The sequence below is a fragment of the Chenopodium album genome, chromosome 3, assembly GCF_948465745.1.
Source record: "Chenopodium album chromosome 3, dcCheAlbu1.1, whole genome shotgun sequence".
Lineage (NCBI taxonomy): Eukaryota > Viridiplantae > Streptophyta > Magnoliopsida > Caryophyllales > Amaranthaceae > Chenopodium > Chenopodium album.
Window position 1 is genome coordinate 37969031 of NC_137836.1, and position 24932 is coordinate 37993962.

At 40.0% G+C, this 24932-nt stretch overlaps 1 protein-coding gene across 1 annotated transcript in view; it reads right to left on the reverse strand.

The window, feature by feature from the left end:
• LOC145625029 (uncharacterized) overlaps positions 1 to 24932 on the reverse strand; it is a 128731-nt gene that overhangs the window by 34410 nt on the left and 69389 nt on the right. Inside the window, exon 5 of the mRNA XM_081678110.1 lies at positions 12720 to 13832. Within this exon, the coding sequence (XP_081534236.1) occupies positions 12720 to 13832 (1113 nt within the window). The remainder of the gene's footprint in view (positions 1 to 12719; positions 13833 to 24932) is intronic.

Below are 24932 nucleotides of genomic sequence, written 5' to 3' on the forward strand. Positions count from 1 at the left end.
TATAATAAATGATTGTATTGTGTCCCCAAAATGGGGAAATATCTCCCTATTTATAGGGTCATTGGTAGGAGTGCCCCTATCTAGGTCACTTAACCTAGGTTTTGGTGGGCTACACCGAATTACGGCGCTTCTTGGGATTTGGGCCCTTGAAGGCTGCCATTTCAGAAACTTATCTGAAGGGGACACGTGTCAAGAGGCTATTGGGCCACTTGGGCCATCCTGAACTTGACATGTGGCCTCCTCTCATTGGTCCACATGTCTAGGGTATTTTTACCCTAAACATTTGCCCCTCATAGGGGTCACGTGCATTTCACGTGATGCTTGTGACACATGTCCACCTATCAAAGGTGAACAGTAACAACGTATAGTAAAATTTGAATTTTAAACGGGAATGCCCGCGTTTTCACCTTCTATAAATAGAAGGTTTAACCCCCCCCCCCCTTTTCTCTCACTTCATTTTCATTTGACTTTTCTAGAGAGAGAAAGAAGAGATTTTTAGAGAGAGTTTCTCTACTTCCGTCTTTATCAGAGTTTTCAAGATTTCCGTGTGCTAACCTTGCAACACCCGGTCACTGTCTGTAGCTGTTTTTAGATTTTTTAGAGTTAAAAGTAAGGTAACCGCCTGTACCATTTTTAGTTTTTCTTTTCCAACTTGTATACATTCTTTTTCCGCCTGTATACATAGTTTTAGAAATAAAATGAGTTCTCAATCCACACACTCGGCACTGCCTAGGACACTCAGCCGGTCTCCCGGAATGGCTAAGTCTAGAACAGGGGGATCCTTTCTGGAATGTCGGAACTACTGTGCTCATCTCTGAATTCCTCCCTCTCTGTGTCTGTGCAGGACACAATGGCCAGAGTCAAACAGACGGCCAGAAAAACTAAGAGCCTGCGCACTATGGAAGTGCCTGCCGACGAGGTTGTTCCAGATGGGGAGCATGAGGATTTGGAGGAGAGCGGCAATTCTGATGAAGAGGCTCCCTCTTCTTCTGGGAGCTCTAGCGTGCAGGAGGTAAACGGTGAAGAAGCCGCCTCCTCTAATGGATCCGGGGAAGGATCCAGCGGTAATGAAGCCGCTGAATGATCGGGGGCCGAAAATTCTCGCTCCGATCAGGATAATTTTGCGGCTGACTATCAGCAGCCGGCGAAAGATGCTGACAACCCCAACCCGAAGAAGATTAGGATGCTTCCGGGTGACATAGCCCTGCTGAAGAGTGGCTTTAGAGCTTACAAGGGGAGAAGCACCCCTTTGGAAAGGGGTGGGATATTATCGTCTCGCCTGCTGATGCAGTGATGGCGTGGGACGATAAGATTGAGAATGCAGACAACTATTTCGTCTGCTACGAGGCGGTAATAGAAGTCGGCATCCGGTTCCCCCTCCATACCGGGATTAGGAAGATCCTAAAGGGGTATGATATGGGAGTTTGGCAGCTCACCCCCAACTCATGGGTGAACATTCTGAGCTACATAGTCGCTTGCGAGCTTCAGAGTCTTGCTCTCAGTTTCTCTGCCTTTGCTCACATGCATTACTTCAGCAAGGCCCTAGGCGGTCACGGAGCTTGGTACACTCTTTCCACCTTGCCCCAGTACTTAATGAGTCTGGACAAGGTGTCCAAATGAACAGGGTGGAAAGACAAGTTTTAATTTCTTCACCAACCTAGAGACACAACCGGACACTACGCCGGTACAATCAGGAACTGGTTTTTCTAGGCAGGAAATGCCCCCTCCCGGCACTCTCCACTAGGGCCCGGGAGCAAATAATGGAGCCGGGTTTCTTTGAAACCACTACTGAGCCCATGGGGGATGGGACTCACATCATTGTTCCAAAAAACTAGATCCCCCACCCGGACTACTTTATGAGATTCCTGCGCCCCATAAGGAAACCCAAGGTAAGGGCAAGATTGAAATACCTTGGCCACTTGACTTCATGAGAGTCAAGACTAAGGTAGACCCCTCCGGGGGTTCAGTCAGCAGCCGGCAACGGATGAATGCCTACTATGCTGCTTCCTTCTCACCAAGTACTTCTACTTCTTTTGGTGCAGATCTTACATCGGACAAGCCGGATCTTGTTGGGTTTGCAAAACGGATGGTGAAGACCCTCACCCGGTCAGAGAAAAATTCCATACCTGATCTGCAGGTGGTGGACTTTGACCGGATAATGGGCCAGCTGGCTGAGGTAAAATATTCTTCGGCTCAATTCTAATATTTTCTCTCCATTTTTACTAAGTATTTCATAATCCGGCTGCTCTTTTCTCAAGTAATGCTGAGGGCGGATGGGCTCCGAGGCCCCTTCACGCGGAAGCAGGAAGAGGTAAATGACGCCAAATGGAGGGCCCTTGAAAACCTCAACTCTGCCGAATATGCCTATTATATGTGTGATTTAGAGATTAAAGTAGTAGAGTTGAAACAGGAGGAGCTGATCCAGAGCTTGACGGCTGCAAATGATGAAGCCACCAGCCGGGCTAATGACCTTGAGCAAAAACTGAAGGATGCTCAATCTGAACTCAAGGCATTAGAGGATGTTGATAAGGAGAACACAAAACTCCGGGCAGACATCTCCCGACTGGGGGTGGAGATCACCAATCTGCGGAACAAGCAATCAGATGAGATCGCCCGGGAGTAGAAGCGGCTGATGGAAGAGAATGAGCGAAACAATGCAGCCTGCCTAAAGATAGCATGGGGGCTTCTCTACCCGGATGTGGACTTTGAATTCTACAAACTTAGGTATGATTACGACACTACGGTGTATAATGCCCAAGTGCTGGGAGAGGCAGCCTCGCCTCGCTTCAAGGATTGGGCTGCAGAGATGGGATATGAAGTCTCATATAATGAGGAGCCAACAGAGGAAGAACAAAATGAAGGCAGCCAGCCTCAAGTGGCTAATAACCAATCAGAAGCCCTCCCAGCCGGTCAAAACCAGCCGGAGCAGCAGCTTCCCCCTCAGCCTTGAATCAGCCTCCCCAAATTCAGCGGCAGTATGCCAACTTCTTTCTTTTTTGGCTTGTATGCCGATTAATGTTGTATCTTTACCAACTGTACAGTTGGGTAAACAATTTGTTTCTTTTGCTTCTTCACCGGATGTGATTTCGGTTAACAATTATTCTGGCCTTTGTGCCATTTTCAATAGTAATGAAGTAATCCGACTCAGTCGGTTGTTTATATATGTTTTTGTGTTTGAATATTTTTTTTTTTGCGTATATACTACAATGCTTAATCATTTTGCCTAACTTAAAAAAGCATGCGGCAATTTGCAATCCGGCTACTCTTGCCCCTGGATGACTGTGTGGTTGGTTTCATTTCAAATAGATTGATTGGCTTGAAAACACTTTATACTTGGAGAAGAATGAGGTGTTTTTTGGCCAATCCATCACAATGGTGATTGCCCCAAACCAAGTGCACAGCCGTCCATTAGAACGGGTGCTTCTAGCTTCTTACCCAGGCGGTAATTTTCCGTCTGGGATTATTTCATAGCCATTACACAAACTCTTTTGCCCCAATTGGGAGAGAGAGTGCAACTTTGGAATAAATAATCTAAGTGAAAGATGCCTCAGGGCATCCAGTATTCGGAAACTTAATCGTCCTCGTAGATTGTTCTGGTCAGACGGCTATGAGTAGACCAATTTGGTCGTTCAATCTTTGCCGTCTGCATAGGTACGTAGAACTGACGAAGAGTCTGCTCTCTGCGACGATTGCACTTGGAGGGGTGTCGCCGGACGCCATTTTTCATGTTGGGACAGGTGGTTTTATAAAATAAGCAACAATCCGGCCATTGGCCTTTGGTCTTTTTGAGACCGGTTGTATAGCCACTAAGCGTTTTTGTGCTTAGTTTTTTTAGTCTGGCCATTGGCCACGCATTATTATAACATTGAATTTACACTAAATGTCGTATTTAGTTGGTTAAGCAATTAGCCCGTCTGGGTATTACCTAGGCGGACAGGTAATTCAATCATTTAATTACACTAAGTATCAAACTTAGTTGGTTAAACAAATAGTCCGTCTGAGTATTACCCAGGCGGACAAGTAATTATAACATTGAATTTACACTAAGTATCAAACTTAGATAGTTAAGCAAAAATTCCGTCTGAGTATAACCCATGCGGATAAGTAATTTTGAAGATAATAAAACAATTTTGCAAACAAAGCCAGATTTCTCATTGATAGACTTGCTGCTTACAAAAAATTTACATTTCTCAGAAGTAGTACTTTTTAAAGTTATCTACATTCTAAGTTTGAGGCAGGCGTCTGCCGTCTGGAGTATCCAGACGGTAGGTGCCATCCCTGACTTCTTCATAGATCTGGTAAGGGCCTTCCCGATTAGGGGTTAGCTTTCCAGCCTCATTGGCCCTACCGGTTGCCTCCATTTTTCGTAACACAAAGTCGCCAACTTTCAAAGGACGCTTGTGTACTTTCTTGTTGTAGGCTCTCGTCATTCTCAGACTGTATATCTCATGGCGCAGGGCAGCATTGCCCCTGCGTTCCGGGAGGGAGTCCAATGCCAGCCGCATGGCCTCCCAATTTGCCTCTTCATCATAAAGCATGACTTTGAGAGTCGGCTCGTAATGTTCAATGGGCAAGACGGCTTTAGCACCGTATACCATAAGAAATGGGGTTTCACCGGTTGCCCCTTTGGCAGTTGTCCGGATGGCCCATAGGACATCAATAAGCTCTTCTGCCCATAAGCCACCGGCTCTTTTAATTTTCTTTTTTATGCCGTCTGAGATAAGCTTGTTGAAGGCTTCCACTTGGTCGCTTGCTTGGGGTCGGCCGACTGATGCAAAACAATGTGAGATACCCTGATCTCCCAACCAAGTCTTAAGGTGAGGCGTTTCAAACATAAGGCTATTATCAAACACCATGGACATAGGAACCCCAAATCGGGTGATGATGTTCTTCCAAATGAAAGAGATGACATCCTTTGTCTTGATATTCTTGACCGGCTCAGCCTCTACCCATTTGGTAAAGTAATCCACAGCCACCAAAATATAACGTTTTTCGTCTGGAGCAGGCATATAAGGACACAAGATATCCATGCCCCACTTAGCAAACAGGACTGGGCTGTGGATTGCCGTCAGATTAGTAGCCGGGCGGTGGATAAGCTTGCCAAACATTTGGCATTTGTCACACCTCTTCACCAACTCTTTAGCGTATACTTCAAGAGTATGATGTGAATTATTGATCCGAAAATCAACAAAACACAAGGGATATGTTTAAGTCTAATTCTATACAGGAAATCCACCAAGAATTAAACAAAAACTAAGATTAATCAATTAAGAATCTGTTTCGGGGGTTTTTGTCCCTCGGGAGAGTTACAACACTGAAACTGGATTCAACTGAGGATGCCTGTACCTGCAAAGCAAACGGACCGCCGGATGGTCGGTGGTCCGCCTCCGAAGATTAAGTCAGTAAATATTCGGAGATAAAACGTGCGGAAGTAAAGTTATCTGCTTGGATTCCAAGCTCAGGTAAAGTGCTGTGTGTTCCTGTAAAACGACAGCTCTGTGGTAAGTGACGTATTGTCTCGTATTGTGTGTCAAAAATTCTCTCTTTTTTCGTGTCTCCTCATAAATGACGTAATGTCCCTATTTATAGGGAAAAGTGTGCCCTCCTAGGATCTGGTGACCTAGGAGTTAGGTCACGCCGTTTTGCGGCGCCTCGGGATTGAATCAATGTTTAGGGACAAGTTATCTTGATGCATGATAAGCAAATCTTCGAAGTTCTCCATGCTTAGACTTGCATCATCCTCCTCTTCTTCGAAAGAATTTGTCCTCAAATCTCGAAGTTCTTCATCAGGAATATACTTAGCCAAATCGCCAACATTGAATGTAGCACTAACTCCATATTCTCCCGGAAGTTCTAACTTATAAGCATTGTCATTGATCTTCTCAATAATCTTGAAAGGACCTTCACTTCTAGGCATCAACTTATTCTTGCGTTTTCCTGGAAATCTTTCCTTTCTCAAATGTAACCATACCAAGTCTCCAACATTGTAACCTTGTTGCTTTCTATGCTTGTTTGCTCTAGCTTTGTACATGTCATTTACTTTCTCTATTCTTGTTCGAACTTGAGCATGTAATTTCAGCATACTCTTCAACTTAGACTCGGCATCTTTGTGAATTAACTCACCCTTAGGCAATGGAACAAGATCAATTGGAAGTTTCGGATTGACTCCATAAACTACCTCAAAGGGACTATGTTTGGTAGCATATGTAGGTGATATATTATAAGCAAACTCCGCATGAGCTAACTTGATGTCCCAATCCTTTTGTGTCTTACTCACTAACCCACGCAAAAGCGCACCAAGAGTACGATTAGTAACCTCGGTTTGTCCATCAGTTTGTGGATGGTAAGATGTACTAAAGAGCAATTTAGTTCCCACAAGCTTCCATAGAGACTTCCAAAAGAAACTCATGAACTTTGTATCTCGATCACTCACAATAGTTTTTGGAATTCCATGCAATCTAACAATCTCTTTGAAGTATAATTCCGCCACTTTCATAGCATCATCCACTTTGTGACAAGGAACAAAATGAGCCATCTTAGAGAACCTATCCACAACAACCATAATAGAGTCTTTCCCCCGTTGTGTTCTCGGCAATCCCACAATAAAATCCATAGAAAACAACTTTAAACCATGTAGTTCATCAAGTAGATCATCTAATCTTGGAATAGGAAATCGGTATTTGATAGTGATGTTATTCACACTCCTACTATCAATACACATGCGCCAACTCCCATCTTTCTTTGGGACAAGTAAAGTAGGCACGGAACAAGGGCTCATACTTTCCCTCACGTATCCTCTAGTCATATGCTCTTCAATTTGCCTTTGCATCTCCTTTGTTTCTTCCGGATTACTTCTATAGGCTGCCTTATTAGGTAATGGTGCTCCCGGAATCAAGTCAATTTGATGCTCTATCCCACGAATAGGAGGTAGTCCCGGAGGTAATTCCTTAGGAAAGACATCCTTGAATTCTTCTAAAACAGATTCCAATTCATACGGCCTCTTTGCTTGTTTATCTTGATCAATTCGAATCTCATTAGAAACAAGTATATATACCACATTGTTGCTGCAAATCTCTTTTTCTAATTCCCTCTCACTAATCAAATAAGAACTCTTTGAATTAGAGGTAACATTAGAAGACTTGTTGCTTATCAAAGGTTTTAAAGCAACCGGTCTCTCTTTTTCTCCTTTTCTCACAACATACACATTAGTCCTTCCATCAAACTTCACAAATCTATCATATTGCCAAGGACGGCCTAATAGTATATGACAAGCATCCATAGGACAAACATCACACAAAACTTTATCATGAAATTTACCAATTGAAAAGGAGATTAAGGCTTGTTTAGTTACCTTAACATCACTCGAATTATTAAGCCAATGAAGCTTATAAGGGCTTGGATGTTCAGTAATTGGCCACTTCAATTTGTCTACCAAGGTAGTAGATACCACATTAGTGCAACTCCCCGTGTCTATGATCATGTCACACAACCTATCTTCTACCTTGCACCTTGTAAGAAAGATTTTCTCCCTTTGATTGTTTTCCATAGGTACGGTTTTAGAGTGTAGTGCCCTTCTTAGAACCAAACTTTGACCATGAGTTTCGGGATCAATTTCGTCAACATGCCCCTCCTCTTCTTCAAAGTTTTCCTCTTCGTTCTTTTCTTCATAGTCACTACCCTGCTCACACTTAGCTTGTTCTTGTTCCCACTCTTGAGCAGTCATTACTCTTTTTGATGGACAATTAGTTGCAATGTGACCAACACTACCACACTTGAAGCACTTCCTATCTTCAACAAGCTTTTTAGGAGCTTCAAATTTTGATTTAGTCTCCTTGTAGTTCGAACTAGAACCACTTTTCTCCAAGCTGTTCTTCTCAAAAGGTTTAGTGAAACCTTTTACAAAGGGCTTAGTGTACGTCCCTTTCTTCCCCTTTATCTGTTTTTCAACTTTCAAAGCTACCTTGCAAACATCCTCAAAGGACCAATATTGTTGCAATTCAACTTTTTCAGCAATATTATCATTCAACCCCGAAATAAATCTAGCAATCTTATGCTCAACAATCTCTTCTAAGCCACATAGCATGCATAACTTTTCAAATTCACCAATATAATTCTCAACAGTCATAGAATTTTGTTTAAAAAGTTGCATCTTAAGATAAACATCTTGAATATAATCACTAGGTACGAACCTTTTTTTCATGTGCTTCTTGAGTTGTTCCCAAGTTGAGATTCTTGCACGCCCCTCCTTATGCCTCTTCTTCTTTAGATTATCATACCAAAGACTAGCATAACCGGTCAGTTTCAATTCAACCAATTTGCATCTTTTCCTTTCATCATACTCCTTGTAATCAAATAGTGTCTCGGCCCTTCTAATCCACTCAAGGTATTTTTCAGGTTCATTCATACTCCCATTGAATTCGGGAAGATCTAATCTAAGGTTCCTATCATCATCCTTTGGTCGATCTCTCCTCCTAGGCCTTGGTGATTCATCACTTGAGGAATAATTATTTCGTGGCCTCCTTGGGTTCCTCCTTGGTTGTTCTTCTTCACTTGAACCAGAATTAGGGTTAGAATTCCCTTTCCTTGAAGAATCTCTAGCACGAGTATCAAGCCTTTTTAATATCTCATCCATCCTTGCTGCCAACTCGTCAATTCGCCTATCTCTTCTAAGATTTTGAGCCTGTTCTAAGGTTAATCCCCTTGGAACTTGTGGAACCTCCTCGTCACTCATGATTCCTGCACAAACCAAGTCAGTTTATGCAAAAATCTTGATTAAAAGATCGAATCTTGAAGGAAAACTAGGCAACACAAAAACCGGACTCCCATCCGCAAATCAGTGCACAAACACCAAAAGTTTGAGGCTGTGTAGAACGCGTTACTCAACTAAAAATTATGAAATTTTATATGGTGATAGCTGGACGTTTTTAGAGTTCAATGCAAAAAGAATCACGTAAAAATTCCCAGCCAATTGTTCCCAGTTTAATATTTTCCGAAGTTGCGCAAACCTGCTCTGATACCAAAGATGATGTGAATTATTGATCCGAAAATCAACAAAACACAAGGGATATGTTTAAGTCTAATTCTATACAGGAAATCCACCAAGAATTAAACAAAAACTAAGATTAATCAATTAAGAATCCACCTAATTAATCAATCCAAACGAATGTTTTAACTAAAACAAGCAAAACAGCAATTGATCGCAATCAACCAAAACTCAAGTATGCAACTTAAGAAATAAATCTGAATATTAATCTATGTATCTTTATTTGTGTGTTTACAGCCCTATTGATAAGACTTAGTTTACCTAGGAAGATTAGGACAAGTCCCTAATTCAATCCTAATTAAACTAGAATTCTAACTTGCTTGAAGAGCAAGCACCTTGGCGCACAAGCATACACCAAACTGATTTATTTTGCTAACTAACTGATTTTTAAAGCAACTAAATAAATAAATAAAAATTAAAGAATTAAATAAAGATTAAAGATCCTAATGCTTGAACCAAGAAAAACCCTTTCAAGTGAAAGGTAAAAACTTGTAAGCAAAATCTAAGTAAAGAAAATTCAAGAAAGTTCAAGAAAGTGAACTAGACTCCAAGAAAAGCCACTAAGCAAACCGTGGCTTTGCTTTGATATCCAAGAAAGTGTCCATGCAATGCTTGGCTTGAATCAATGTTTAGGGACAAGTTATCTTGATGCATGATAAGCAAATCTTCGAAGTTCTCCATGCTTAGACTTGCATCAGAGTAGGCCAAAAGTATTGTCGCCTGGCTCTGACGGTTAGGGACCTGCCGCCTATATGAGAGGCACAGTATCCAGCATGCAATTCTTCAAGAACTTCTTTACCCTTTTCCGGGGTAACACACTTCAATAGAGGTTTAAGGAAACCTGCCTTGAAGAGCTCTCCGTTTCTCATCTCGAAGTTTGCTGCTCGCTTCTTCATGACGGCTGCCTCCTGTGGTGAATCAGGAAGTGTGCCGTCTATTAAATAGGCCCGGATGCCATCCATCAAGGTAGAGCTTCGGTCCAGGATTCCAATGGGCTCTTCATATATACATCTCTTTTCAAGAACTTCCCAAAAGACTGACCGAGGCGTATCACAGTAGGCGGAAGATGCCAAATTGGACAATGCATCAGCCTGGTTGTTATCTGACCTGGGCACTTAACTCAGACGAAATTCCTCAAGTGCCCCGGCCTCTTCTTTGACTTGCGTGAAGATACTTGATCATAGCTGGATGAGTTGCCTCATGTTTTCCCTCATACTGGCATACGACCAACTGTGAATCAGAGGGGTAGGCGTCAATTTTGTTTCCCCTATTGCCTTATACATGCGGATTCCGGCTAGCAGGGCTTCATATTCCGCCTCGTTATTTGAGGCTTGAAACTTAAACTGCAGTGTATATTCAAATTTGTCCCTCTCAGGGGACTCGTATATAACTCCTACACCGCAGCCGTTCTTCGTCGAGCTCCCGTCTACATACACTTTCCAAACCTGATCAATGTTATCCGGTGGTTGGCAAACGCCTGACCTTTCACTGCCTTTCTGGGTTCAAAAGTGATTTCAAGACTTTGCATTTCAATAGCCCATTTCAACATTCTGTCGGATGACTCCAAGGTAGACATTGGCCGCTTGAGGGGCTGATTGATGTAAATTACAACCGGATGAGCCTGAAAGTACGGCTTCAATTTCTTGAATGCCATATATAGAGGAAGGCCAAATTTTTCAACCATGGGGTACCGGAGTTCAGCATTTTTTAGCAAATGGCTAATGAAATAGACCGGGAGCTGGATGTCGTCTCTCTCAGCAAGGAGAACAGCACTGAGAGCATGATCTGAGACGCCTAGGTACATGTATAACGTGTCTTTGGGCAGAGGGCTAACAAGCCTTAGCAAAGAGTGCAAGTGCTCTTTCAGCTTTTGAAAGGCCGCCTCAGCATCATCCCCCCAATCAAATCTGATCTTCTTCCTGATTGCTTGGAAGAAGTAAAGGCATTTGTCACCTGACCAGCTGAGGAACCTCCCCAGTTCCGCCAGGAAACTGGTTAGACTCTGTGCTTCCTTGACAGTGCGGGGTGACTTCATGTCAATTACCGCCTGTATCTTCTCGGGGTTAGCCTCTATCCCCCTTTGATCAATCAGGAATCCGAGAAACTTCCCTGACTCAACACCAAAGACGCATTTCTTAGGATTTAGCATAACCTTATGTCGCCTGAGTGTGGTGAAGGTTTCTCGGAGATCAGCAAGGTGATCACCCTGCTGCTTGGATTTGACTATCATATCATTAATGTACGCCTCCACATTCCTTCCAATTTTATTAATGAAGATCGTATTAATCATCCGTTGGAATGTAGCCGGAGCATTTTTCAAGCCAAACGGCATCACAATATAGCAAAATAACCCCTGATCAATGACGAAGGCCGTCTTCTCTTGATCTTTTTTCCATAGGGGTATTGATGTGAATTATTGATCCGAAAATCAACAAAACACAAGGGATATGTTTAAGTCTAATTCTATACAGGAAATCCACCAAGAATTAAACAAAAACTAAGATTAATCAATTAAGAATCCACCCAATTAATCAATCCAAACGAATGTTTTATCTAAAACAAGCAAAACAGCAATTGATCACAATCAACAAAACTTAAGTGTTTAAACTTAAAACAATGTATATTAATCTCTCTATTATTCGTGTGTTTTACAGCCCTATTTATAGACTTAGTTTACCTAGGAAGATTAGGACAAGTTCCTAATTCAATCCTAATTAAACTAGAATTCTAACTTGCTTGAAGAGCAAGCACCTTGGAGCACAAGCATACGCCAATCTTCTTGGAGAACAAGCACACGCCTAAACTGATTTATTTTGCTAACTAACTGATTTTTAAAGCAACTAAATAAATAAATAAAAATTAAAGAACTAAATAAAGATTAAAGATCCTAATGCTTGAACCAAGAAAAACCCTTTCAAGTGAAAGGTAAAAACTTGTAAGCAAAATCTAAGTAAAGAAAATTCAAGAAAGTTCAAGAAAGTGAACTAGACTCCAAGAAAAACCACTAAGCAAACCGTGGCTTTGCTTTGATATCCAAGAAAGTGTCCATGCAATGCTTGGCTTGAATCAATGTTTAGGGATAAACTATCTTGATGCATGATAAGCAAATCTTCGAAGTTCTCCATGCTTAGACTTGCATCATCCTCCTCTTCTTCGAAAGAATTTGTCCTCAAATCTCGAAGTTCTTCATCAGGAATATACTTAGCCAAATCGCCAACATTGAATGTAGCACTAACTCCATATTCTCCTGGAAGTTCTAACTTATAAGCATTGTCATTGATCTTCTCAACAATCTTGAAAGGACCTTCACTTCTAGGCATCAACTTATTCTTGCGTTTTCCTGGAAATCTTTCCTTTCTCAAATGTAACCATACCAAGTCTCCAACATTGTAACTTTGTTGCCTTCTATGTTTGTTTGCTCTAGCATTGTACATGTCATTTACTTTCTCTATTCTTGTTCGAACTTGAGCATGTAATTTCAGCATACTCTTCAACTTAGACTCGGCATCTTTGTGAATTAATTCACCCTTAGGCAATGGAACAAGATCAATTGGAAGTTTCGGATTGACTCCATAAACTACCTCAAAAGGACTATGTTTGGTAGCATATGTAGGTGATCTATTATAAGCAAACTCCGCATGAGCTAACTTGATGTCCCAATCCTTTTGTGTCTTACTCACTAACCCACGCAATAGCGCACCAAGAGTACGATTAGTAACCTCGGTTTGTCCATCAGTTTGTGGATGGTACGATGTACTAAAGAGCAATTTAGTTCCCACAAGCTTCCATAGAGACTTCCAAAAGAAACTCATGAACTTTGTATCTCGATCACTCACAATAGTTTTCGGAATTCCATGCAATCTAACAATCTCTTTGAAGTATAATTCCGCCACTTTCATAGCATCATCCACTTTGTGACAAGGAACAAAGTGAGCCATCTTAGAAAACCTATCCACAACAACCATAATAGAGTCTTTCCCCCGTTGTGTTCTCGGCAATCCCACAATAAAATCCATAGAAATATCTTCCCAAGGTGAGTCTGGAACAGGTAAAGGAGTATACAAGCCTTGATGAAAAGTAGCCTTTGCTTTTTGACAAGTTGCACACCTAGAAATAACTAGTTGCACATCCGTGAGCATCTTAGGCCAATAGAAGTGTTCTTGTAACATACTCAAGGTCTTTGTAATGCCAAAGTGACCAGCAATTCCTCCCCCATGAGCTTCTCTAACAACTAGCTCTCTAATAGAACACTTAGGAAGACAAAGTCGATTTCCCTTGAAAAGAAAACCATCTTGCAGCAAATAAGAACCCACGGCTCCTTTAGAACACTCTTCAATCAATGTAGCAAAATCATCATCACCTTTGTAGTATTCTTTGATCAATTCAAAACCAAGTAGCTTGCTATTTAGAATTCCAATCAAAGTGTATCTTCTAGATAATGCATCAGCCACAACATTCGATTTCCCTTCTTTGTACCTTGAAGAAAAATTAAATGATTGTAAAAATTCAACCCACGTAGCATGTCTAGGATTGAGCTTTTGTTGTCCATGTATGTACTTCAATGCTTCATGATCAGAATGCAACACAAAGTGATTAGGTCGGAGATAATGACTCCAATGATCTAAAGCTCTAACAATGGCATAGAACTCTTTATCATAAGTAGAATAGTTCAATCGAGCTCCTCCCAATTTCTCACTGAAATATGCAATAGGCCTCTTCTTTTGGAGTAAAACTGCTCCAATTCCAACTCCACTAGCATCGGTTTCAACTTCAAAAGGACTTGAGAAATCTGGTAACGGAAGTATAGGTGCTTCACATAGATTCTTTTTAACCAACTCAAACGCACTTTGAGCTTCTTTAGTCCATTCGAATTTACCCTTGTCCTTCTTCAAACATTCGGTCATAAGCGCCACAATACTTGAGAAATTCTTGACAAATCTTCTATAGTCTTAAACATATCCCTTGTGTTTTGTTGATTTTCGGATTAATAATTCACATCATCTTTGGTATCAGAGCCATATTACGCAACTTCGGTAAAAATTAAACTGGGAACAATTGGCTGGGAATTTTTACGTGATTCTTTTTGAATTAAACTCTAAAAACGTCCAGCTAACACCATATAAAATTTCATAATTTTTAGTTGAGTAACGCGTTCTACACAGCCTCAAACATTTGGTGTTTATGCACTGATTTGCGGATGGGAGTCCGGTTTTTGTGTTGCCTAGTTTTCCTTCAAGATTCGATCTTTTAATCAAGATTTTTGCATAAACTGACTTGGTTTGTGTAGAAATCATGAGTGACAAGGAGGTTCCATAAGTTCCAAGGGGATTAACCTTAGAACAAGCTCAAAATCTTAGAAGAGATAGGCGAATTGACGAGTTGGCAGCAAGGATGGATGAGATATTAAAAAGGCTTGATACTCTTGCTGGAGATTCTTCAAGGAAAGGAAATTCTAACCCTAATTCTGGTTCAAGTGAGGAAGAACAACCAAGGAGGAACCCAAGGAGGCCACGAAATAATTATTCCTCAAGTGATGAATCACCAAGGCCTAGGAGGAGAGATCGACCAAAGGATGATGACAGGAACCTTAGATTAGATCTTCCCGAATTCAATGGGAGTATGAATGAACCTGAAAAATACTTTGAGTGGATTAGAAGGGCCGAGACACTCTTTGATTACAAGGAGTATGATGAAAGGAAAAGATGCAAATTGGCTGAATTAAAACTGACCGATAATGCTAGTCTTTGGTATGATAATCTAAAGAAGAAGAGGCATAAGGAGGGGCGTGCAAGAATCTCAACTTGGGAACAACTCAAGAAGCACATGAAAAAAAGGTTCGTACCTAGTGATTATATTCAAGATGTTTATCTTAAGATGCAACTTTTTAAACAAAATTCTATGACTGTTGAGAATTATATTGGTGAATTTGAAAAGTTATGCATGCTATGTGGCTTAGAAGAGATTGTTGAGCATAAGATTGCTAGATTTATTTCGGGGTTGAATGATAATATTGCTGAAAAAGTTGAATTACAACAATATTGGTCCTTTGATGATGTTTGCAAGGTAGCTTTGAAAGTTGAAAAACAGATAAAGGGGAAGAAAGGGACGTACACTAAGCCCTTTGTAAAAGGTTTCACTAAACCTTTTGAGAAGAACAGCTTGGAGAAAAGTGGTTCTAGTTCGAACTACAAGGAGACTAAATCAAAATTTGAAGCTCCTAAAAATCTTGTTGAAGATAGGAAGTGCTTCAAGTGTGGTAGTGTTGGTCACATTGCAACTAATTGTCCATCAAAAAGAGTAATGACTGCTCAAGAGTGGGAACAGGAACAAGCTAAGTGTGAGCAGGGTAGTGACTATGAAGAAAAGAACGAAGAGGAAAACTTTGAAGAAGAGGAGGGGCATATTGACGAAATTGATCCCGAGACTCATGGTCAAAGTTTGGTTCTAAGAAGGGCGCTACACTCTAAAACCGTACCTATGGAAAACAATCAAAGGGAGAAAATCTTTCTTACAAGGTGCAAGGTCGAAGATAGGTTGTGTGACATGATCATAGACACGGGGAGTTGCACTAATGTGGTATCTACTACTTTGGTAGACAAATTGACGTGGCCAACTACTGAACATCCAAGCCCTTATAAGCTTCATTGGCTTAATAATTCGAGTGATGTTAAGGTAACTAAACAAGCCTTAATCTCCTTTTCAATTGGTAAATTTCATGATAAAGTTTTGTGTGATGTTTGTCCTATGGATGCTTGTCATATACTATTAGGCCGTCCTTGGCAATATGATAGATTTGTGAAGTTTGATGGAAGGACTAATGTGTATGTTGTGAGAAAAGGAGAAAAAGAGATACCGGTTGCTTTAAAACCTTTGATATGCAACAAGTCTTCTAATGTTACCTCTAATTCGAAGAGTTCTTATTTGATTAGTGAGATGGAATTAGAAAAAGAGATTTGCAGCAACAATGTGGTATATATACTTGTTTCTAATGAGATTCGAATTGATCAAGATAAACAAGCAAAGAGGCCGTATGAATTGGAATCTGTTTTAGAAGAATTCAAGGATGTCTTTCCTAAGGAATTACCTCCGGGACTACCTCCTATAAGGTAGCCTATAGAAGTAATCCGGAAGAAACAATGGAGATGCAAAGGCAAATTGAAGAGCTTATGACTAGAGGATACGTGAGGGAAAGTATGAGCCCTTGTGCCGTGCCTACTTTACTTGTCCCAAAGAAAGATGGGAGTTGGCGCATGTGTATTGATAGTAGGAGTGTGAATAACATCACTATCAAATACCGATTTCCTATTCCAAGGTTAGATGATCTACTTGATGAACTACATGGTTCAAAGTTGTTTTCTAAGATTGATCTTATGAGTGGTTATCATCAAATTCGAATGAGAGAAGGAGATGAGTGGAAGACAGCATTCAAGACTAAGTTAGGGTTGTATAAATGGTTGGTGATGCCGTTTGGACTCACTAATGCACCTAGCACTTTCATGACGTAGCATCATGTATTGGTGCTATGCATTCTATCCATGGGCAGCAAGATATTCAATCCCTTGAATTTCTTGTTGTTCTCATTAACTAGTTTATTCTAGTTCTTTTTATGCTTTGAATAAATTGTAAACTTTAGTCATTTTAAGTTTGCAAATTAGTTATATTTTTCTTAGTTCTTTTTAGCTGATTTTAGTTCAAAAAATATTGTCACATTCACACAAAAGTACAAGTGCAAAAGATACATCAAAATGGCAGCCATTTAAGCTTGGAATCCGAAATTCTTTTACAAGGAATTTCAAAGCTTTGACTTGGGAGTTACAATCAGTTTTCAAAGAGGAATTACAAGCCATTACAAGCCTTAACTTCAGCCTTCAAGTGGCCGTTGATATCAGTCAACATTGGAGCATCTTAAGCCTTAATTTCAGCCTTCAATTGGCTGTTTAATTCAGTCAGCTTTTGGAGCAACTAAAGGACGTCCAAGTACACCCTTGTCCACATACATTCAAGCTTATTTCAAGGCTTGAACCAAGGAAGAGTTACACTTCTTTGCTGTTTGAATTTGGGCGTGAATATTGGAGGAAATACATCTCCAACTTGCTGCTTGGATGGGCGTGAATTAAGGGGAGTTACACTCTCTTAATTCTGATTTTATTTCAGCCTTAATTTGGAGGTTATAAGCCACCATTTTCTCTTTGATGTATCTAGTTAAATAAGGCTTCTTTTATTAATGTATCTAGACAACAAAAAGCTGATTTGTACTTAGCTTTAGCTTAGGCGTGTAACAAGTGAGCTAAACAGCCACTTAAATTAGCTTGTACTTAAGGATGCTTGTTTACTATAAATAGCAAGCAAATGTGAATGAAAAAATCAGATTATTCGAACAAACAAACTTTGTGTTTTACACTCGTTTCTTGGATTAGAAACAAACCAGAAATTCTTGGATTTGGAATTTCAATTCCTTTGCTTAGTTAACTAGCTTAGACTACTAGTTGGCTTGTGATCTTAGGAACCCATTTCGTTTCTTAGTGGTGTGACTGTAGCTAAGAAGCTATTTGGTTCATTAGTCTTACTTATCTTGGTTCATCCCTTGTATATTTCGGGTTGATACTCCAAATATACAACATTTGGCGCTAGAAGGAGGGGGAATCTAGCAAAACAAATACCCAAACACATACCCCGAACACATACCCAAACACATACCCCAAACACAAACCATGTCCGACATCCCACCCCCTAATTGGCAAGAATATGTCAATAAGGTTGCACAAGAGAAAGAAGATATGGAGCAACGAATGCAATATTTGCAAGATCAGTTAAAAGATCTTTCTACTAAGTTGCGCCATCAAAAAGAGGGCTCACCCAATCATAGTGATGAAGAATTGAGTGAATCTAATTTCAATCACAATGATAGACCTTCTCATGAAAGAGAAAGGTCACGGCCTAATAATGACATAAAAGCAGACATTCCTGAATATGATGGCAAACTCGATGCTGATGAGTTTGTAGAATGGTTAAGAACGGTGGAGAGAGTGTTTGACTATAAGCAAACACCGGAAGAGAAAAAGGTGAAAATTGTGGCCTTGAAGCTACGAAAATATGCCTCAACTTGGTGGGCTAGTGTGTGCGCCAAGAGGGAAAGGCAAGACAAAGAAAAAGTGAGATCATGGGTTAAGATGAAAAAATTGTTGAAACAAAAGTTTCTTCCCACATACTATGTGCAAGAAAACTTTTCAAAATTCCATAACCTTAAGCAAGGTACGAAATCAGTAGAGGAATATGCTAGGGAGTTTGAAGGATTTGTTATGAAGTGTGGAGTAGAGGAAGATGAGCCTCAAACTTTGGTTCGGTTCCTAGGCGGACTTGACCCAAAAGTAGCCAATGTAGCCGAACTACACCCTTACACCACTCTTGAAGAGCTCATTATCTTGGCACATAAGATTGAGCAGCAACAAAAAGCAAGAGGCAAAAGTGAATCATCACGTTTTGCATCTCAAACCTCATTTCCCCAAAGAAAGCAAACATCCAATTTCCCACCTTTCAAACCCACATCCAATCAGCCTACTTCTAAACCACCTTCACAAAACACCCAAAATTCCAACCCAAAACCAGCCCCAAGAAGATGCTTTAGGTGTCAAGGCCTTGGACATATGGCTAGTGATTGTCCAAATAAAAAAATTGTTACTTTGGTAGAGTATGAAGAGGAGAACGAATTAGAGGTTGAAGAGGACAACAATCTTGAAGAGAATGATGAGTATGCGTGCCTAGGTCCGGATGAAGGAGAATGCTTGGTGGTTCGACGTACGCTTAGCAATATGTTGGACCAAGAAGGGAGCTTGCAACGTGAGGCAATCTTTCACACTCGTTGCACCATTGGTGGAAAGGTATGCACTTTGATTATTGATGGAGGTAGTTGTACCAATGTAGCTTCACAAGTAATGATAGACAAGCTGAAAATGAAAACTATCACTCATCCTAAACCATATAAAATTCAATGGTTAAGTCATAGTAAAGGGATTCATGTCACACAACAAGTCTTGTTATCATTTAGCATTGGTAAAACTTATGAGGAAGAATTATGGTGTGATGTTGTGCCTATGGATGCATGTCATGTTTTACTTGGTAGACCTTGGTTATTTGATAGGCGTGTGATGCATGATGGTTACAAAAACACCTACTCCTTTTCTAAGGATGGAAAGAAAATTGTCCTTACCCCTTTAATCCTCAAAAATGATCACCCCACATCCACGCCTCCCACTTCCCTCACCACTCTCATAAAATCTGAATTCCATGAATATAGAGTTCACAAACACTTCATTTTGAGCCAACTTGATACCCCCTCTCAACCGTCCAAAGAAGAAAACCACCCACTCCTCACCTCTCTTCTCAAAACCTATTCCCATGTTTTCCCCAAAGATATCCCTCACGGATTACCCCCAAAGCGTGACATCCAACACAAGATTGATCTTGTACCCGGATCCATGCTCCCAAACAAACCAGCCTATAGAACTAATCCCAAAGAAACCGAGGAAATTAGAAGACAAGTGGAGGAATTGTTATCAAAGGGTCTTATTCGTAAGTCTCTTAGTCCATGTGCTTGTCCTACTTTGATTGTACCTAAGAAAAATGGAGAATGGAGAATGTGTGTTGATAGTAGGTCAATCAATAAAATCACTATCAAGTACCGGTTTTGTTGTATATTTGGAGTATCAACCCGAAATACACAAGGGATAAACCAAGGATAAGTAAGACTAAAACCAAAAAGGCTTCTTAGATACAGACACACCACTAAGAAACGAGTTTGGGTTCCTAAGATCACAAGCCAACTAGTAGTCTAAGCTAGTTAACTAAGCAAAGGAAACGAAATTCCAAATCCAAGAATTTCAAGTTTGTTTCTAATCCAAGAAACGAGTGTAAAAACACAATTTTTTGTTCAAAATATTCTCTATATTTTTCATTCACATTTGCTTGTTATTTATAGTAAACAAGCATCATAAGTACAAGCTAACTTAAGTGACTTTTTAGCTCACTTGTTACATGCTTAAACTAAGCATCAAAATCTGATTTTTAATGTCTAGATACATCAATTAAAGAAGCTAAACTTAACTAGGTACATAAGCTTAGAAAGTGGCGGTTTGTAACCTCCAAAAGATGCTCCAAAAATCAGAAAATAAGAGAGCTTAACTCCCCCTTAATGCACGTCCAACAAAGCAGCAAATGAAGGCTTAAACTCCCCTTGATTTACGCCCAACAAAGCAGCAAGTGAAGGCTTTAAACTCCCCTTGATTTACGCCCAACAAAGCAGCAAATTAGAAGCAAAACAGCCCCATAATTCACGCCTAATTCAAACAGCAAAAGAAGAGTAATTTCCCCTTGATTCTAGCCTTGAAAGTAGCTTGAATGTATGTGGACTAAAGTGTATTTGGACGCCCTTTAGTTGCTCCAAAAGCTGACCGAATTGAACAGCCAAATGAAGGCCGAAATTAAGGCTTAAGATGCTCCAAGTTTGACTGAAATTAACGGCCACTTAAAGGCTGAAATTAAGGCTTGTAATGGCTTGTAATTCCTCTTTGAAAACTGATTGTAACTCCCATTTTGAAGCCTTGAGATTCCTCCAAAAGAATTTCGGATTCTATGTTGTTTTCCAAGCTTAAATGGCTGTCTTCTTTTGTGTATCTTGTACTTGTACTTTATGTGAATGTAACAATATTTTTCGAACTAAAATTAGCTAAAAAGAAGTAAGAAAAATATAACTAATTTGCAAACTTAAAAGAACTAAAGTTTACAATTTATTCAAAGCATAAAAAGAACTAGAATGAACTAGTTAATAAGAACAACAAGAAACTCAAAGGATTGAATATCTTGTTGCACATAGATAGAACGCATAGCATCAATGCATGATGCTACATCTTGGACCAAAGAAACGTCCATAACCAAGTTGTTAGGCTTGGCTACAACATTCCCCCCTTCTTGAAAAGAGTTTGCCCTCAAACTCGGCAATTCTTCAAGCTCATCATAGTAAAGTGATAAATCAGCCACATTAAAGATGCTAGAAACACCATACTCTCCGTGCAATGCAACTTTGTAAGCATTATCAACCAATATTGGAATAGGAAACCGATACTTGATATGCTTTGGGGGTAATCCATGAAGGATATCGTTGGGGAAAACATGAGCATAGGTTTTGAGAAGAGAGGCAAGGAGTGGGTGATTTTTTTCTGAGAGGCAAAGAGTGGTGAGGGAAGTGGGAAGCGTGGATGTGGAGTGATCATTTTTGGGGATTAAAGAGGTAAGGACAATTTTCTTTCCATCCTTAGAAAAGGAGTAGGTGTTTTTGTAACCATCATGCATCACACGTCTATCAAATAACCAAGGCCTACCAAGTAAAACATGACATGCATCCATAGGTACAACATCACACCATAATTCTTCCTCATAAGTTTTACCAATGCTAAATGATAACAAGACTTGTTGTGTGACATAAATCCCTTTACTATGACTTAACCATTGAATTTTATATGGTGTAGGATGAGGGATAGTTTTCATTTTCAACTTGTCTATCATAACTTGCGAAGCTACATTGGTACAACTACCTCCATCAATAATCAAAGTGCATACCTTTCCTCCAATGGTGCAACGAGTGCGAAAGATTGCCTCACGTTGCAAGCTCCCTTCTTGGTCCAACATATTGCTTAGTGTACGTCGAACCACCAAACATTCCCCTTCATCCGGACCTAGACACGCATACTCATCATTCTCCTCAAGGTTGTTGTCCTCTTCATCTTCTAATTCGTTCTCCTCTTCATGCTCCACCAAAGTAACAATTTTCTTATTTGGACAATCACTAGCCATATGTCCAAGGCCTTGACACCTAAAGCATCTTCTTGGGCCTGGTTTTGGATTGGAGTTTTGGGTGGTTTGAGAGGGTGGTTTAGAAGTAGGTTGGGTGGTTGCGGATTTGAAAGGTTGGAAATTTGTTTGCCTTTTTTGGGGAGATGAGGATTGAGAAGCAAAACGTGAAGAATCACTTTTGCCTCTTGCCTTTTGTTGTTGCTCAATCTTATGTGCTAAGATAATGAGCTCTTCAAGGGTGGTGTAAGGGTGTAGCTCGGCCACATTGGCTATTTTTGGGTCAAGTCCTCCCAAAAAACGCACCAATGTTTGAGGTTCATCTTCCTCTACTCCACATTTCATGACAAATCCTTCAAATTCCCTAGCATATTCTTCTACCGATTTTGTACCTTGCTTGAGGTTATGGAATTTTGAAAAGTTTTCTTGCACATAGTATGTGGGAAGAAACTTTTGCTTCAACAATTTCTTCATCTTAACCCATGATCTCACTTTTTCTTTGTCTTGCCTTTCCCTCTTGGCGCACACACTAGCCCACCAAGTTGAGGCATATTTTCGTAGCTTCAAGGCCACAATTTTCACCTTTTTCTCCTCTGGTGTTTGCTTATAGTCAAACACTCTCTCCACCGTTCTCAACCATTCTACAAACTCATCAGCATCGAGTTTGCCATCATATTCAGGAATGTCTGCTTTTATGTCATTGTTAGAACGTGACCTTTCTCTTTCACTAAAAGGTCTCTCATTGTTATTGAAAGTAGACTCACTCATGTCATCTTCACTATGGGTGGGTGAACCTTCTCTATTATGGCGCAACTTAATAGTAAGATCTTTCAATTGATCTTGCATATACTTCATTCGTTGCTCCATATCTTCTTTCTCTTGCTCAACCTTATTGACATATTCTTGCCAATTAGGTGGTGGAACGTTTGTCATGGTTGTGTTTGGGTTTGTGTTTGGGGTAGGTGTTTGGGATATGTGTTTTGGGACGAGTATTTTTTTTTTTTTTTTTTTTTTTTGCTAGTCCCCCTCCTTCTAGCGCCAAATGTTGTATATTTGGAGTATCAACCCGAAATACACAAGGGATAAACCAAGGATAAGTAAGACTAAAACCAAAAAGGCTTCTTAGATACAGACACACCACTAAGAAACGAGTTTGGGTTCCTAAGATCACAAGCCAACTAGTAGTCTAAGCTAGTTAACTAAGCAAAGGAAACGAAATTCCAAATCCAAGAATTTCAAGTTTGTTTCTAATCCAAGAAACGAGTGTAAAAACACAATTTTTTGTTCAAAATATTCTCTATATTTTTCATTCACATTTGCTTGTTATTTATAGTAAACAAGCATCATAAGTACAAGCTAACTTAAGTGACTTTTTAGCTCACTTGTTACATGCTTAAACTAAGCATCAAAATCTGATTTTTAATGTCTAGATACATCAATTAAAGAAGCTAAACTTAACTAGGTACATAAGCTTAGAAAGTGGCGGTTTGTAACCTCCAAAAGATGCTCCAAAAATCAGAAAATAAGAGAGCTTAACTCCCCCTTAATGCACGTCCAACAAAGCAGCAAATGAAGGCTTAAACTCCCCTTGATTTACGCCCAACAAAGCAGCAAGTGAAGGCTTTAAACTCCCCTTGATTTACGCCCAACAAAGCAGCAAATTAGAAGCAAAACAGCCCCATAATTCACGCCTAATTCAAACAGCAAAAGAAGAGTAATTTCCCCTTGATTCTAGCCTTGAAAGTAGCTTGAATGTATGTGGACTAAAGTGTATTTGGACGCCCTTTAGTTGCTCCAAAAGCTGACCGAATTGAACAGCCAAATGAAGGCCGAAATTAAGGCTTAAGATGCTCCAAGTTTGACTGAAATTAACGGCCACTTAAAGGCTGAAATTAAGGCTTGTAATGGCTTGTAATTCCTCTTTGAAAACTGATTGTAACTCCCATTTTGAAGCCTTGAGATTCCTCCAAAAGAATTTCGGATTCTATGTTGTTTTCCAAGCTTAAATGGCTGTCTTCTTTTGTGTATCTTGTACTTGTACTTTATGTGAATGTAACAATATTTTTCGAACTAAAATTAGCTAAAAAGAAGTAAGAAAAATATAACTAATTTGCAAACTTAAAAGAACTAAAGTTTACAATTTATTCAAAGCATAAAAAGAACTAGAATGAACTAGTTAATAAGAACAACAAGAAACTCAAAGGATTGAATATCTTGTTGCACATAGATAGAACGCATAGCATCAATGCATGATGCTACATCTTGGACCAAAGAAACGTCCATAACCAAGTTGTTAGGCTTGGCTACAACATTCCCCCCTTCTTGAAAAGAGTTTGCCCTCAAACTCGGCAATTCTTCAAGCTCATCATAGTAAAGTGATAAATCAGCCACATTAAAGATGCTAGAAACACCATACTCTCCGTGCAATGCAACTTTGTAAGCATTATCAACCAATATTGGAATAGGAAACCGATACTTGATATGCTTTGGGGGTAATCCATGAAGGATATCGTTGGGGAAAACATGAGCATAGGTTTTGAGAAGAGAGGCAAGGAGTGGGTGATTTTTTTCTGAGAGGCAAAGAGTGGTGAGGGAAGTGGGAAGCGTGGATGTGGAGTGATCATTTTTGGGGATTAAAGAGGTAAGGACAATTTTCTTTCCATCCTTAGAAAAGGAGTAGGTGTTTTTGTAACCATCATGCATCACACGTCTATCAAATAACCAAGGCCTACCAAGTAAAACATGACATGCATCCATAGGTACAACATCACACCATAATTCTTCCTCATAAGTTTTACCAATGCTAAATGATAACAAGACTTGTTGTGTGACATAAATCCCTTTACTATGACTTAACCATTGAATTTTATATGGTGTAGGATGAGGGATAGTTTTCATTTTCAACTTGTCTATCATAACTTGCGAAGCTACATTGGTACAACTACCTCCATCAATAATCAAAGTGCATACCTTTCCTCCAATGGTGCAACGAGTGCGAAAGATTGCCTCACGTTGCAAGCTCCCTTCTTGGTCCAACATATTGCTT